The sequence below is a fragment of the Drosophila hydei genome, unplaced genomic scaffold, assembly GCF_003285905.1.
Source record: "Drosophila hydei strain 15085-1641.00,03,60 unplaced genomic scaffold, DhydRS2 tig00000339-arrow-arrow-pilon, whole genome shotgun sequence".
Lineage (NCBI taxonomy): Eukaryota > Metazoa > Arthropoda > Insecta > Diptera > Drosophilidae > Drosophila > Drosophila hydei.
The window spans coordinates 565,364-582,634 of NW_022045712.1; the positions used below are offsets into that span (position 1 = coordinate 565,364).

General features: G+C 38.6%; 1 protein-coding gene across 2 annotated transcripts; it reads right to left on the bottom strand.

The window, feature by feature from the left end:
* Positions 1-1,737: 1,737 nt before the first annotated feature.
* LOC111596760 (circadian locomoter output cycles protein kaput) lies at positions 1,738-15,715 on the bottom strand. Of its 2 annotated transcripts, XM_023311105.2 has the most exons (9): positions 15,179-15,715; positions 10,846-11,751; positions 5,130-5,293; positions 4,437-4,794; positions 3,996-4,188; positions 3,136-3,367; positions 2,174-3,079; positions 1,950-2,089; positions 1,738-1,880 (listed from the first exon to the last, which is right to left on the bottom strand). In XM_023311105.2, the coding sequence occupies exons 2-9, from the start codon at positions 11,733-11,735 to the stop codon at positions 1,749-1,751; spliced, it is 3,015 nt and encodes a 1,004-aa protein (XP_023166873.2). In that variant the 5' UTR covers positions 11,736-11,751; positions 15,179-15,715; the 3' UTR covers positions 1,738-1,748. The 2 variants fall into 2 exon arrangements, with proteins under 2 accessions (XP_023166873.2, XP_023166874.2); XM_023311106.2 differs by lacking the exons at positions 10,846-11,751; positions 15,179-15,715 and adding an exon at positions 5,478-5,500.
* Positions 15,716-17,271: the final 1,556 nt, after the last annotated feature.

Below are 17,271 nucleotides of genomic sequence, written 5' to 3' on the forward strand. Positions count from 1 at the left end.
GCATAGTTATATATATATATACATATATATATATATATATATATATATATATATATATATATATATATTGTTGTAAATTGTACTTGGCGCTTGTTTCATTGTTGCCCAGCTTAACAACAACAACAGCAATTGAGGTTATATATGAACAAAAAACCGTTATTGAATTCAGTTTGCGCTCCAAACATTTTCACAGTGTAAGACTAAAACATTTATTCACCTATGCACATAACAAAAACTGTAACTTTTTTTTTATTTAGTTTGTTTTTTTTTTGTGTTTTTTTTTTGTTTGAGGTTTAAGATTGAAATAGAGATGCTATCTACCGTGCTATCTCCATCTCTCTCTCTCTTTCTTTCTCTCTCTCTCTCTCTAGTTCTCGCTCTCGCTCTCTATTGTAGAGTATAAAACATTTAAAACATTTATGCATATATTTATATGTATATATATAAGTAGTATATATGGTTGGTAAAACGTAGATTTTCATTTAACTATGCCATTTGAATTAGAACAATTTAAGTAATATTATCTCTATGTATATATACATATTTATATATATATATATAGACGTATATATTTATACATATGTATATACACACATAGTTATAGTATGCTAATGCTAACATTAATTGGTAACAGTCTTGTATCACGTTTAGTTTGTAGTTTGCCAATGCCATGGCAAAAGTATATATAGATATATATATATATATATATATATATATATATATATATTTAGTTATTTATATCATTTTATAGCTAATAATTGTATTCTGTGTGTGTGACTATAAATTTACTTTAAATTAACACACTTCCTTGCACTATATATTTTACTATTTTCTTATGTGTATACATATACATTTATATATATATATATATATATATAAATATATATATATATATATAAATATATATATATATATATATAAATATATATATATATATATATATTTATATAGTGCAGCCTACATATACAAATTACATTAAAAAAAAAACAGTTATATAAAAAAGTTATTAAAGTTATCAAGAAAAAATAAGAAGAAACAAAAAGTAAGAAGAAATCAACCCAGTCCAGGACTCTTTTCTTTTCTAAAATAGGTTTTTGTTGCATGCTCACTCATTAGTTCGATTCCACTTATAACTATATATATATATATATATATATATATATATATATATACATATATATATATATATATATATATATACATATATATATATATATATATATATATATATATATATATATATATATATATATTCTGTTTGTAAATAGGTTTGTGTTCGCAATTTGAAGTACATTAATGTGCCTTTGTCTTACCCTTGTAGAGTTTGTCAAATAGCCTACAAATATATACATAAGAATATATATATTCCTGATCAATATGATCAGCTAACTCGATACAACATTGAATGGATTCAATCGGTCTTTGGCTCCAAGTTGATTCAGAAATCGGTTCAAAAGTCAACGAAACCGTCTCAAAATCTGACAACTATATGGAAGCCAAAGAACCACAAAGTACTCTATCATTTGTCTACAAGGGTATTCAAGCTTCGGTGGGCCGAAGAAAGCGTTTTCTTCTAGCTAGTTTGTAACATTTGTAAGAGTAGCTCGACTAAAGTTTCATTTGCATTTGAGTCAAGCTTCAACTTGCTGCTTATCACATCAGCTGAAACCCTCAATTTGTATATATATATATATTTATGTATATATATATATAAATATAGGTATATCTATAGGTATATATGGCCCCGTTTAGGGTATGCCGCTGCTGGTGCTGCCCTGGCTATCGGATTCCGTTTTCGTTGCATTCGCCTTGCTCTGCAGCTGCTCTTCGTATTCGCTCTTGATGTTCACATAGAGCTTTCTCTGCTTCTGATGCTCCTCCTGTGGCGACACGAGAACAGACTTTAGCTAGCGGTTCGTTTCGGCTTTGATTGTGTGGCATCAACTTACCAGGATCTCGTCGATGCGCTGGTTGGCATGCGGCAGCTCGTATCGATTGCTCTGATCCCGCAGCTGGGCCGCCACATTCAGCTGCTGATGCAGGTTCCGTTCGATCTGCTCCAGCGAATTGCTCAGCACGTGCTCAATGTCTATTGAAATCAATAAATTTTACATTTTAGTCTTATTATTGGACACTTGCCATATATAACAATTCAACACTGTGCCGTGCTCACCTGTGCTTGGCATGAAGCGTCGCTTGGCCTGCCTTATATCCGTCTCCTGGGCATCTGTTGGTCCCGCTACGCTGCTGCTGCTGCGCTTTAAAGAAACGGATGTGCTGCTGATGACCGTTTCGGGAGTGGGCGGACTCTGGCAGTAGTCACAGTCGCCTTCACCCAAGCAACTGCAGCTGTCGAGCAGCGTCGACGCGGATCCGGACTTGGAGCTGGGCGACTTGACAGTCGTTGTGGCATGGAGGCCACGCAAATGCTTGGCAGCTGTTACATTGACCACGCTGACACTTTTCGATATTGAGGACTTCACCGACGCCGTCTCAGGCGGCACCAATGCCAGTGGAGGTGTCTTTGAGCTGCCCATGCTATTGCCAGCACTCAGGCGTGCCTGCGACATGGAATTAGCATCAAGGAAGTTATGGTGTGAATGCCCATGCCGTTGATGATGATGGGGAAGCGAGTGCTGCTGTGATTCTGGATAGCTTAAGGCAGCCAGGCCATCTTCGACATCGTCGCCGTCGTCCTCGTCGCCATCATCATTAGCATCGTCGTCATCATCATCTGCGTCTAACTGCTCGCTGTCATGTTCCGTTCCGCTGCTTTGTAAATTCTGTATAAGACAGAGCACCGCCTTCTCCAGCTGAGCCGGGTGCTCGGATGCGGGCACATCGACCGTCGACTGTGGAATTTGTGTATTGATGATTACTGAGAATTTCTTCTTCATCTCCTGCACACGTCGCTTGCCCTCCTCATCGTCCAACAGCGTGTTGACGCAGACAAACGAATGCACTTTGTTGGTCTCTTTGTCAATCTCCAGATATCCTTTGGATTGAAGATAAATAATGTTGCCGTTGCGTGTGAAGAGCCGATACGTTGACTCGCCATACGAGCTGTTGCAGTCGTACACTGCAAGAAATTGCTAATTAGTCTAAACAGTCGCCCATGCACAGTCGCTGACTCACTTTGGCGTAGGGCAACAATCACCCAACGAACATCGTCGTTGTGCATAAAGGTGAAGGGATTCAGGTTGCGCACCTCATCCGTCATATACCCGGCCACGATGCCGATCCTTTGATCGCAATCTATAATGCGGCCATCGATCAAATGCCGTGTACGATACTCCAGAGTGTTCGCATCAAACAAACGATTAACGATCTTTGGTGGCCTTATAATTCGCGCACAAGCTGTCAGCACCTGCAGAAAATAAGTATACATATACATATATAGCTCTATTTGCATCTGTTAAATCAGGTCCATTGCTGATTTAGTTAATTTGCTTATGAGCGACTCGTATTGGTCAGCTATGCAGCTGAAGTTTAATCGTTTCCAAACAGTAACTGAATAGCTCAATAGAACTAATTGCACATTAAACAGTTCTATAGAACTTAACTCTGATCAACAGCTGCACAACTGTTCACAAACAGTTGAGCAAAACGTCTCATTCATAACCGTTTCAGTAGCTAGCTGAGCAAATAGTAACGTTCATAACCGATTTAACTGCAGCGTTCATAGAACAATTATTGATACATGCAAGTCAGATTCGCTCATGAACAATTCGTTGTGATCAGTTTTTCGCTCATTTGTCAATTGCTGAACTACTACGTTTCGTTAAAGTGCGATTGAACAAAACGTCTCATTCACGCCCGTTTGAATAACTGCACAAAGAGCAACTGATTTCATAGAACACTGCAATAGTTCAGTAGTTCATTTTAATGACCCGTTCAGTCGAACTTATTGTTGTATAAATAAATGTATACATATGTATGTACATATATATATTCACATAACTATCTGTCTATTTAGAGAAAGTCTGGGCACTTACAATATCATTGCCGCTAATTGTGTGTAGCGGTATGGCATCGTCACGGCCACGCGTGCGTCTTATTAACTGCAGGCTGGAGCTGAACGTATTGGAGCGTACGCCGCGTGGCGCCTCGTCGCTCCGCCGGAAGCAGCCGTCGATTTTCACCACCTCATAGGCGGTCGGTTCTGAGCGGGGGCCAGCGCGCGCCATACTGTGTGAAACGCAAAACAGATAAAAATAAGATGAAATTAAAAGGAAATTGCAAATGGATCACGAAAGACCCAACGAAATAGCATTGCTTGTGCTGCCAATTTGGTTAGATTTAACCTTTTTATTATAGCATAAGCCATAGGTTTTATATAATTTACAGTGCTGCCCATGGGATAAAAAGTAGTAGGTATGTTTGAAGCTGACTGCAATTCTTTAGACTTATCCGTTAATCAGTTAAAAAGAGCTTACCGCACTCGAAAGCTGCGTCGATCATCGCGCAACTTGCGATCTATGTAATCCTCCTCGGACTTGCTCCGCTGTCTTGGCTCACCGTCGGCGTCCGTTGGCTCCGCGTGCGCATCGAAGAGATTCTCGAGCTCTGTGGGTATGAGCTGCTGCTTGAGCATTTCGTGGTCCTCGGGGTGTGTTATCTGCAGTATGCTTTGGCCATACAGATCCGTCTGGCAATGTCCCAAATGCTGTTCGATACTAGACGATATTAACACTATTTGGCCATGGCAGGTGAGCGTGAGAAAGAAGCTATCCAGCATGCCCATTAGCGTGTCGGTCACCTGCGGCCGCTGTTGATGCAGCGTTTTGCCAAAAACTAATCACAAAAACAAAAAAAAAAAATAAAAATTATTATGTATGTATTTTAAATTTATATTTGTCTATTGTAAGTTTAATGGTTTTTTCGGCAGTCTGGCAGCACTTAAGGCACAAGCAATCTGCTAGTTCAGTTAGGCAACTTTTGAATTGCTTAACGGGACTAGCAGCCAGCAAGACAGGCGAATTTAATTTGCCAGTCCGTTAAGAACAAGAGAATTGACTGTGCGTTACACAAAACTGAGCTGCAGCTGCAGTGCGTGTTCATTTACTATATATTTATATGTATATGTGTGTATATATGTATAGCTAGGTATATATACATAGTGCACTTACCGTATTTAAGGCGGAGTCCGTGCGCGGCGAAACGTAGCACAGCCGTCTTGTCGACACGTCGCGGTGACTCTGCCACATGCGCCACCATAGTGGACAGCTCCTGTATGGAGCCATTTAGCTTGTCCCTTCGATTCTTTTCCGCTCGGTTGCGTGCCTCACGTCCGCTGCAAAATGGAGACAGCCGGAAATGCAGGGATTAGCTAGTGAATAATGTACCATTTGCAATACACTTAAATAAATAGATATGAAACGCAATAAAAAATTTCGTGGGATGGGGGCGTAGAGTGGGGTAAAGCGCACTGCTAACAGACAGACATAGCTAATGTAATTGTTTGTTTATGTACATACCTATACATACATACAAAAACACACATTTAGTGACATGACACGGCAGTCTAATCACACACACACACACACACACACACGCAGGGAAAGGCAGACATGACTTAACGCTACTGCAGCGGAATGTTAGAATGACAAACAGCTCAATAGCTGTCAATAATAATCAGCTGAAATGGGCCTCGACAATGCAGCTGACGTCGTTGTCGCCGTAGCTTTTGCCGTCGCTGTCGCTGTCGCTGTTAGCGTCAGCGATCCAAGCGTTAAGCCGAACATGGCGTGAACTTCCTTTTGCCGCAATTAACACCCACACCGCGCAAGCACAGTTTAACCTGCTAAGCGATCAGTTGAGCTTGTTCTCACTCTCTCACTCTCTCTCGCTCTCTGGGACAATCGCTCTCTGAGGCAATCGCTCTCTTGAGCATTGCTTACTCTGCGCCTTTTCGGCTCCCAATCTAAGTATGAATAACTCATATGGGAATATGAGCACTTTGTGTTCGATTAGTAATGGCTGCCGTAATAGCTGTTGGTGTTGTTGTTACTATTGCCATCCCCGTCCACTGATGTAATTTATTTTAAAACGCAATTGAAAAAGAAAGAAAAATAATAATGCAAGTTCGCAATAGGCGCACAAAGCGTTGAGTGCGAAATGAAAGAAGCAGCAGCAGTGGCAACAACAACAACAACAACAGCAGCACCAGCAGCAGCAACCAACAACAACAGCAACAACCAACAACGCAAACAACAATATCAAGCACATGCTAAATTGAAAAGGCGCAAAAACTATGTATCCAACTATGTAACGAATATATTTACACACACAGAAGCATAAGCACAAGCACTCACTCACACACACACATACATGCTTGTGCCTGCTGCAGCTGAATGTTTTCCATTACCCTGTGCTTTCAGCTATGCATACTGCTGGGTATACATTTTTGTATAAGTATCATAACATAATTGCTAATTATCTTTTAAGTTTCGAAGTAAATTAAATTCTATATATAACTCAAGAAGAATCGAGTCTTAGTCGTTAATAAAAGGCTCGCCATCCAATGCCAAATACAAATAAATAAAACCTGCAGACAATATTGCAAAACGAATCAAATTCTCAAATGGATAGGACTAATGCATTTCCATGACTGTATAAACAAAGCGCAATCTAAACAAACGATATATGATAAACGCATTATTAAACCAAATAGTGTCCACACTCAGGTCTTATGGCGCAGGGTATCCTCGATATAGAGATTGCGAACGTATATACATATACTCGCTCATATACAAATGGCTGCCAAATGCAACATTGTTGCAAAATTAAGCGCAAATATCAATTAACAAGTTACACTTGAAGTAATACCCTAGCCAAAACATTACAAAGCGTATGCCCTGTGCCAACAAACCAAACACAGGGTGTGTACAGAAAAGGCTGACAGCGATTGGGCTTCCAATATGAAAATGTAAACGGTAAACTATTGTTAAATAGAGTTAAGGAAAGAGGGAAAGAGAGAGAGAGAGAAAGAGGGGTGTTAAGGGCGTGGCGCTCTAGGTGTTGCCCTTGAGACGTTCACTTTGTTTTCAATGGGCCCAGACCAAATGGTCAGACGAGGAAGTGCAAGGTCTTGACGCCACTCGACGCGCCAACTTTGTAGCTGATTGTGAGTACGGTCTCTATCAATGTTCCCATAAATACATACATACATCTGTGTGTGTATACATATACCCTTGCGTATAGCTGTGTGTAATAGGCATTTGTTTATTTAACATGTTGCATTTGCAGTTACTCAACCCACCGCCCTTACAGCCAGCGTCCCGTTTCACAATGGCGCTGCCTGTTGCTTATACTCTGGCTCGCTCTCTCTCTCTCTCTCTATCTTTCATTCGGTGCTTCGTTCGATTGTTCTCGTCGGTCTGGTTATTTGTTTTGAATGCGCAACATTGTAACGGTAGTGTAGTGTGATAGGCGGCGCCGTCGACGTTGTCTCGATTACTGTACTTGCCATGCATTCTCGTTCGCTCGCTCACATTTCCTCTCTGCTTCTCGCTCTTGCACACTATCGTAGCCGTGACCTTGACGCCGTGCAGAAACAAACTGAATGCAATCGAACGGATTTCTTTGTGTCAAATACAAATATCAACTGGGCAGTACCCTGTAAAAGCAGTTCGATTACCGATGTATATAGTTAATGATCTAATAACAATCTATACTTATGGAATAGTATATATAGTATAGTTTATTAGTAGAGAAAAGTACTACTATGTACTATTACCATATAAAGTCGAACTTTCGAGGATCGCTTTTCATTTTGTCAGTTCGAACATGGCCTTTAGTTACAGGGTATCTATACAAATATTGACAGTAATAGATTGTTTTAATGCGTAACAAAGTGAAGTGCCTATCGTTCAGTTATTGCAGTTACATTTTAAAACAAAACTTATAAATCGCTATTAATAATTTACAATCGCCAACGATTGAGTGTTGTATCTATCATACATGCATACATACTCCTATCGCCCTCTTTATGCGTTGCGCCTCTATTTGCTTGTAGCGTATACGTAATATTATTGAATACCCCAATTACTTGAAATAGTCATCAGCTAAGCAGTTCCAATTGCGTGAAAAACCATTTACAGCAGCTTGTGAAATCGCAATTGAAAATTGATGAGTATTTAAAACATGCATATGCATGCATACATACATATAAATATGGGAGTGTATGAGTGGGCATTGCCAATTCAATTCCGGAGAATTGGCAACTGCCGGAAATTGAATTCAACATTTTTTCTTTAGGCCCAGTCAACGATTTGTTTCGTTTTCAGTTTCAGTGAACACTTTTTAGATTTTGAACGGAGAGTTTTACGTAGGAAATATTATGTGGAGTAAATGCGCACTATCTGGAAAAAGCATTAAATGTTGCAGAATGAAACCTAGCAGAAAGTGGAAAGGGAATGGCACGTTAAGAGTTATAGGAAGATCTTTAGTTTAAAAATCTTCACTTGAAAGATATTCAGTTAAAAGATCTTGCATTGAAATATCTTCAGTTCAAAGAACTTCAGATAAAAGATCTTTAATTGCAATATCTTTAGCTAAGTTTTAACTTAACTTCCGAGTAAAGATAATATGTTAAGTTAATGTAAAACTAGCTATAAATGTTGTAAACATTTTAGTTGACTGGATGAAAGGCAACTGGAAATTATTAAATCCACGCGCTGTCCACTTTTATGCATGAAATTGAACAAAGTCTGCTCTAGGCCAAGCTTAAAAAGTAAGCTGCGAAAGAGCCGTCATCAAGCAGTCAATCAATCAGTACTTCATATGAATGAATCTGATAATATTTAATTATTTATGAAATAAATACGTATACGTAATATCATTGCCAATTCATATTCAGCCAACAATTATTGGTGTTTAACGAGCGGTTCGTGGCAGCATTTAAAAAAGCTATTATATTAAAAAATTCTAGTTCTAGTTCTCTGTAAATTTGATATATACGCGCTTGCGAAGTGAAAGGAGTATATAGGTTTTGTGCACTATTCGTTGCATTATAGAAATACGAACAGAATATCTTGCAAAGTTGATGAGCTGAAGCTGAGCTAAGGCAGAGCCTCACTTGAGACTAGTCAAAAACGGATTCTGAACTGTTGTTGAACGAGTGAACGAGTATTAAGCCGTCAGTAGCGGTCGAGTGCAACATTGTTGCTTGTATTATGTACATAAGGAAATGAATTTTGTATTTAGTAGCGTATATTGTTTCTCCTTCGTTCTCCCTCTATCATTCTATCTTTCTCTCTCTCTGTGTGTAAGTTGCTGCCAATCAAATTGGCTGGCTGCTGACTTCTTTGTTGTTGTTGGCCCATTGAGTTGATGGCCCGTGTGGTCAGCGTCGCTTGTAGCTGTGACCCAATGCACGTGTGGCATAAATTTCACTAGCTAGTGAAAAAAACAAGAAGGCAACAAAGAGCAAACAACAACAACAAATGCAACTCATGACTGCAGTCAGAGTTTATTAGTCGAGCTTGTTAGCAGCAGCTGGGCATGGCCTAGACGTTGTTTGTTTATCTTTTTTCCACTCATGTTTTGCCTATGCTTTGCCTTCTTCTTCTACTACTACTTGTTGTTGTTGTTGTTGTTGTTGCCAATGACCCACTGAGCAAATTGCTGTCTCTGCTGCTTGCAATGTGTGTGACGAAAATAAATGTGCAAATTTCATGAAAAACAAACAATTTGATAAAAATATAAAAAAAAAACGCCACAGGATGAATTATCAAAGGACCAGAATGGCGCAGGGGAGGGGGAGGGGTGGAGGAGGGGTTGGCCATTGCCAAACGGCAGCAATCGAGTCCAATCAGAGCCAACAGACGCACAGCGGGTCAGCAGCTCAACAAATGTGGCCAAATTGGCTGCACGGGCCATAAAAAGCTGAACAGCGTGCGTTGGCGAATGATTTGCTTGCTGCGGCGCTAGTTGGCGCGAGGAGGGGGCGCGGAACGGATTGGGCCGGGGACACTTGTTTCCGCTGTTTGTGAGCTAAGAAAATTGGCCAAGCAAATGGAAGCGAGTGTGAGTGTAGAAAGCAAGAAAAATAGATTTTTATCAGCTTTCAAGTGGCTAGAGCTCCCACTCTTCATATACATATATACATAACATATATACATAATATATATCTATCTGTATAACAAGGCCACAAGTGGAATTTGACTTGACATAGCTTCTATATACATTATAAATGCAAAAAGTCTTCGAATATACTTAGCAAAGTTAAGCTAAATCGAAGGCTTGCCATATAGAACTCACACAGATAAGTAGAAATCGATTATGACCGATAACTATACTCTATGGCTAGCAGCGATAAGAACTAAACTATTTTGGTAAACAAACTGTTGAGGATTCAGTTCTTAGTAGCTTCACTGCATTCTTTTAAACATATAGCCACTCTTTTGGGTTATCGATAAATATCGATTTGTTAAAAGTTCATGTGGGTTTTGAAGATTTCGAGAATATTTGACAATTGTGCATGCATATGCAATATATATATATATATATATGCCTGGCAACACGAATCGATTAATCGATAAATATCTAAGTGCAATTTGTTTGCATATATTTGAAAAAACGATAAGAACATTTGTGAGCGCATTCTATAAAAACATTCTGACTGAGAATATACAGAAAAAGAAATTGATCTCAATTTTCAAATGCAGCATCGATAAATATCGATATATCCATTCATGTCATAGCTCGAATATTATAGGAGCAAAGTGCTATCAGACAATAGCTGTACATTCATATCACAACACATATCTAAAGTATTAATATTTAATCGAAAATCGATAAATATCGAATGCAAAGTAAGTAATATACTCATGGTACACTTACCTATTCGAGAGATGAAACATTTCCATCATCGTCTCGTGCGTATGCGGGTGATGCGCATGCTGGTGATGCGGATGCGTGTGTGGATGTGGAAGTGCATGCGGATGCGGATGCGGATGCGAAGGTGGGTGCGGATGCGTATGCGAATGATGCAGCGGCGCATGATGATGATGGTGATGGCCATGTGGCAACATGCCATGTGCCACAGCTGTCGCATACGAAGCCGCCCCCAGCGGCACGCCACAGCCCGCATATCGTCCGTAGGCGTGGCCAGCGCCTGGGTTGCCATACGATGCATTCGGATACCACATATTGGGATACATATTGGCCGAGGATGTGCTCGGCGATGGCGGCGGCGGCAACGCCAGCGCCTGGGAATGTCCATAGGCCGCATGCTGTCGCCCGCTGCCACCGGCTGAGCTGCTGTTGCTGCTGCTATTGCTAGCACCGCCACCGCCGCCACCTGGACCTGGTCCAGTTCCCGGCGATGGATAACTGTATTGAAAGCTGGAGTTGGAAGGCGGCCGCAGCATTATGTCGCTATTCGATGGCGTCGGCGATTGATAATAGCTGTTCGAGGCACTGCCACTGGCCGCATAATCCGAATCCGTATAGCTATCATCCAGCTCCAGGTCCTCCTGCAGCTGCGTCTCGGGTGTGGCTGCCTCCTCAGCTGGCGACCAGGCGGACACAAATCCCCGCTGCTGCTGCTGCTGTTGCTGAGGATCAGCCTCTGGCTGCTGCTGCTGCTCCTGCGGATCGTCAAAGTAGGGAATGTCTGTTTTGAGATCTTCAACGTCCGCCTGCGCCGCCTGATCGCTGCTGGGATGCTCCGAGCTTGACCTGGTCGCCGTCTTCGCTGGACGCTTTAGGTACGCGTCGAGGGCGCTCATTTTGATGACCGGGGCGCTGCAGGTGAGACAACAGCACAGATCAGTTGAGGTCATAGTTATAGGGAGATAAGAGTATATATATAGCGACAGAGACGGAGAGAGAGAGGATTACAGCGAGAGTGAGGCGTGAAAGAGAGGTCAAGGGATTGAATTATAACAATTTGATATAACAAGTTGTTAAGCTTTTATTGCTCATGTTCGACAACGATTTAATTGATGATACCCTGTAATATGCCTGCTGTCTAGAGAGTTTAATTGACTTAGACAAATCATAATATTCTTCTAATTTGCTACTTTACTTCAGTTACATATTTATGAAGGTTAGGCAACTCCTAAGGCTTAAAGTTTAGAGCATGGCTCGTGCAGAGTTGCCAGACTTTTATAATCAAACAGTCTGGCAGCACCTTTGCAATAGTCCACTTAATAGAGATTAAAATTCTATTGCATATATCACACAAAAAGATATACTGCGAACGAGCCCAATAAAAACTGAGCTCTAAGAGTTGCCAGACTTTCACAAAGTCAGCAGTGTGGCACTCAAACTACTTATAACATTCAACATTCTGTGTCAATTGTTGTTTTCCAGCTCTGTATAATTTCAGGCATTTTTGAATTAACAAAAAGAGCGTTGCCAGACCTTCATAAAGTCAACAGTCAAATAATATATAATGTTAAACATTGAGTTTTAACTGTTGGTTTGCAGTTCTGTATAATCTCAATGAGCTTAGAATTAGCAAACAGTTACAAAGCGTTGCCATATTTTCGCAAGTAACCCAGTGTAGCAGCATGCTGCTACAGGGTATCTTAACGATATCAACTTTTTATAGTTTTGCCTTATCGAAAACAATTTAATTTTGTTGTTTCATAATTTATTTGATTGCTCTTGTTGCGTGTCATGTAGTAAATAAATTCATATTTTCTATTATTTTCCGTAGACAAAAATTTTTCATTTTTTTTTTAAATTTTTTGTTTTTTAAATATTTTTTTTATTTTCGTTTGTCGGTTTTCTTTGTAAATCTATTTTCGTGCAAGGTTTTGGATTCAAAATAGATTTAAGAGGAAGCATATCCATATCTTTGGGTATAGCTGACTAACGGATGCACTGGCAACTGCTAAAAGTTAAGATGAGATCATTTTTTGTATTTTATACTAATATTATTTTTAACAATATTTAATTTAAGTCTTAATAATAATAAAAATAATAGATTTAAATGTCATATTTTCGAATTGTTTTTTTACTTTTACAGGATATCTGCTAGTCGGTCAGTTGTGTTATTAGCTCATTTGCATACATAATACTTAGGCTCATAAAATGCTAAAAGCGATAAACAGAAGGCTTCATGTGTCATAGACATATTTCTTGAATATATTTCTATATACCAATATATATATATATATATATATATATATATAATAAATATATGTAAGATTTATAGTATATTAGCAAGTGCTACCTATAAATAATGAGCATACCACAAAACACACACAAGACACATATATATAGACATATATATATATAGACATACATCTATATATTTATTTATGTTATATATATCCATATGATATCTTTGAACTATATTTATATATTTACTATTCTATTCGATTGTTGTTGTTGTTAGATTTTCTTTGACAATTGGGCAAGCTCCACGGAAATTCCCAGCCAAAAAAAGAATTTTATTGACGGATTACTAAACGGATCGTGTATCATGTGTATGTTTAAGGCGTATAGCTATGCCGGTTGGAGAAGGGGTCAATCAACCTGAGTGGAAAAATATTTTTAAGAACAAGGTTTATTTTTGCTCTTCTTTTTATTTTGTTTTCTTTCACTATTATTGACAAAAAAATAAAAACAAAACAAAACGAAAATATTTTATTTATATTCTTCAATTGTTTTGTTCCATCTCCCTCTCTCTCGCTCCCTCTAAATTCCATTTTATTGATATTTTTATGATATTCTTTACAGATGTATAAATATATGTATATACAAACATATTTCTTTATTTTCCCCAAATTTATTTTATCTTCAAGTCCTGCTTATAATTCCCGAGCAGTTTAATCCCTATGTATAGAAGCTTATACATTTGACAGATAGTTATTTATTATTGAAAGTCTGGCAACTCTTCCTTTGCAACCGCTTAGATCTTATATAAATTATCTAGAAATAAATCTTCTATAGATATAATATAGCCCACTATCATAATGACAACAATCGAAGTCGACATAAAAGTATGCTTTATTTTATTTATGATTACAGACAATAAAAAATGTCCAATAAATAAAGATGCCTTCAAAATATTTTTTACATTAAAATGTGCAAATATTATTATAACGGCATTTGCAATTTCAGTCCAGGTCCAGGCAAAAGATAGAGCGGGGCGCATTGTGTATGCCTGAGTGAATAGGAATGCGGGTCAATTGCCTTACATTACCTCAGCTGCCCTTACCATTATCTCTATCGCTGTCTCTGTCTCGCCGCCCTTTCTACGCATGTAAAATTCGCAAATTGTGCCCATCATCAATCAGCAAGAAGTCTGCTTCGCATTTTTTTATGAGCTGTGCGAGCTTTTAGTTCATTTGCATTGCAATTATCCATATATGGTACATATAAGCTCACGCACACACATATTGTATGTAAATGTGTGCGACAATTATAATCTTTATACGCGTGAACACAGACGTTTTGATAAGCCTCAGACGCTGGCTTCTTTTTTCTTATTTTCTGTTTCTTTTTTTTTGGCAACCCACACTCTTTATCTATCACATTCGCTCTCTGGGAGATAAGTAAGTGTAACCATAACGATCCCCAAAAACAGACGCCCACCAGGTGCTGTTGTTGTTTGTTGTTAGAGGCTTAAGCCGCAGCAGACGTTGCCAGACTGACAGCAGATTTACACTCACGCACAATGCGTGCAAACTGGAGGCGAGAGGAGGTAGCCGACCGACTCAACCACGAGTGAGCGAGCCAGCAGCAGGTTGTGAGTGTGCATATGTGTGTGTGTGAGTGAAAGGCAGACGGCATAAAATATTTAATATTTATGTAGGTTAGGAGTCGCAGCAACAAAGACAACCAGTAACAAGGGCAACCCCAACAATGCTTGACACATGAACATACATACATAGATACACAAATATGCATACAAACGAAGCCAAAATCAAATTGCAATCGACAAGCGACTGCACAATACTCTGTTATCTGCCTAATAAGAAGCAGTTAATAACAAATGTAGAAATGTGATATGAAGTGGAGTTTCAGTACTATTATTATTATTGTTATTTTTATATCCACTGATATAAATAATAATAAGTTAATAATAATAAAATAATATATATAATTATCATTGTATGAATTTCTAGCCCTTACCATTTATCATTGACAAAACGTTACTTAGTTTGTATAGTCTACTTTTCGCATTCTGTAGTGTATAAAAATCAATTTTACTTACATGTTTTGTGCTGTTTCTTATTTTTCTGCATGAAGTGCGCGTCGACTGTTTGCTATTGTTACTGTTTTTTCTTTCTCCTTCTTCTTTTTTCTTTCTTTTTTCTGTGGCTGCTGCTGTTAAGCTTTGGCTTTGGCGCTAGCCCCGACGCACACACTCTTTACGTGTTCCTTTTTTCTCCTTTTGCTTACTTTTCGTGTTTGTTGCGCACGCCGCAAATTTGTTTATTTCCTTTTTACCTTTTGCACTTGCTGTTGTTTTTGTTGACTGCGCGGTTGCTTTTAGTTTGTAACGGGTTTAATGTGCTTCAGTTGAGTTTTTGTTTGTTTTGTTTTGTTTGGTCAGTTTGTACTTTATTTCTTTTGGTGGCTTGTTCTTGGTTCTTGTTGTTACGTATGTACATATATATTTAACATGAATGCGATTGGGGATGTGTACACATAAAAAATATGTAAACTTTTAAGTTATTCTGTTAAGTTTTTTGTATATTTTTTTTCACATAGAAATGCATGCAGTACTTTTTGTTGCTGTGTTATTGAAACTTTGTATATATATTTTTGTATTTATTTTGTATTTTTAAATTATTTTTTGGTATTTATTTGGTTGGTTTTGTTGTAGTTGTTTTAAAATGTATTTTATTGTTGCAGCTGCTGCTATTTTCGTTAAGTTGGGACTTTTGCATTTGTTGTATTTAAAACAAAAAAAAATTGTTTTCTTTCCTTTTTTTTTATCTATATATGTATTTTTGTTTGTTAATATTTGTACAGCCGTTGCGGTGCGGAGGTAATTGTTGTTGTTGCTTTGTCGCACTGTTTTCTGCAAGTGTACATTGTTGTTGTTGCTGCTGCTGCTCCTGTTACATTAGCTCATTGTGAACTCTAAGCACACACAAAAAAAAAGAAAACAAAAAACTTGTTAAACAATTTTTTAAACTATATGTATATTTGCCCAAGCAAAAAAAAAAAAAATGAAACATACACAAAATTCACATAAAAAATCGCGCACTTTGTGCTCGGTTTAGGTTGTTGTTGGTCTTGGTGCGCTTTGTCTAAAAGCATTTAAATAGATTTTTAATTTATTTTAAATTACACTTTTCATGTTTTTTTTGTTTTTAACTATTTTTTTATGGCTTTATTTAAATTTTGGGTCGCATTTGATTTTGTTTTCGTTTCTGTTGTTGTTGCTAATTAAAAAAAAATATTTAAACATATAGCTAATCATTTTGTTTTTGTTTCTTTGTTTTTGCCTGTGTTGTCACCTGTTGCTGTTGTTCTTATTGTTGTTGTTGTTGCCGCTTCAAGTAACAACAACACATAAACAAAAAAAAAGAGCTTTAGTCAAATGGAAACCGGTCGAAGCTGCGTCTTCGCTTGTTCATTTAGCACGAAAGCTTGAAACCTGCGAGAGAGGGTGGGTGGGTGGTTGGCCGGCTGTTTGAGCGTATAAGATAGACTGCAAATGAGCATGAGGATGGAAGAGTGCGGGCGTGTTCTGCCTCAAAGCTTTCGACTTCGAGTTTGACTTCGAAATTTGTGGACTTAAGCAGACATTTTTATAAAGCACATGCACTTTCATGTGTGAGTAAGTGTGTGTGTGCTGTTCAAATCAAATAAGAGAAGTATAAGAGCATGAAGCATGAATCGTAACAATACGTGTGTGTTGTTGCTCATTCTTGTTGTTGTTCGCACACCCCAAAAGGCAAAGACGACAAAAAGCTCACACGCACACCCAGACCAAGGCTCACGCACAACAGGGACATGAAATATAGATGTCTAAGCAATCCAGAAGGTGGGAGTGGGCTTGATAAACAACTAGTACTGTGGAGCTGTGGGCAAATTTCTAGTACACATTGCAAAACAAACACGCAAAAGAAAATTAATGAGCAGCACCGGTAGCAGCGGCAGCAAAGGAACAAGCAGCGTCGACAGCGGCGGCAGTCACAGTGACAGTGACACTGGCCTGGGTCAATCACCTGGGTCGCAGTCGCAGTTACGAGCAATAATAGCAACAACAATAACAACGGCAAACTTAAACATTTTGTTGTTACGCGCGCTCTCCCACTCTCCCGCTCACCGCCCGCCGCTCTTCAGCCTGCC

Coding starts and splice junctions, on each gene's coding strand:
- LOC111596760 (XM_023311105.2), bottom strand. CDS start 11,735: ATGAGCGCCCTCGACGCGTACCTAAAGCGTCCAGCGAAGACGGCGACC. Junction 4,795..5,129: donor CGGACTCCGCCTTAAATACG/GTAAGTGCACTA, acceptor TTTTGTGATTAG/TTTTTGGCAAAACGCTGCAT. Junction 3,368..3,995: donor CAATTAGCGGCAATGATATT/GTAAGTGCCCAG, acceptor TATTTTCTGCAG/GTGCTGACAGCTTGTGCGCG.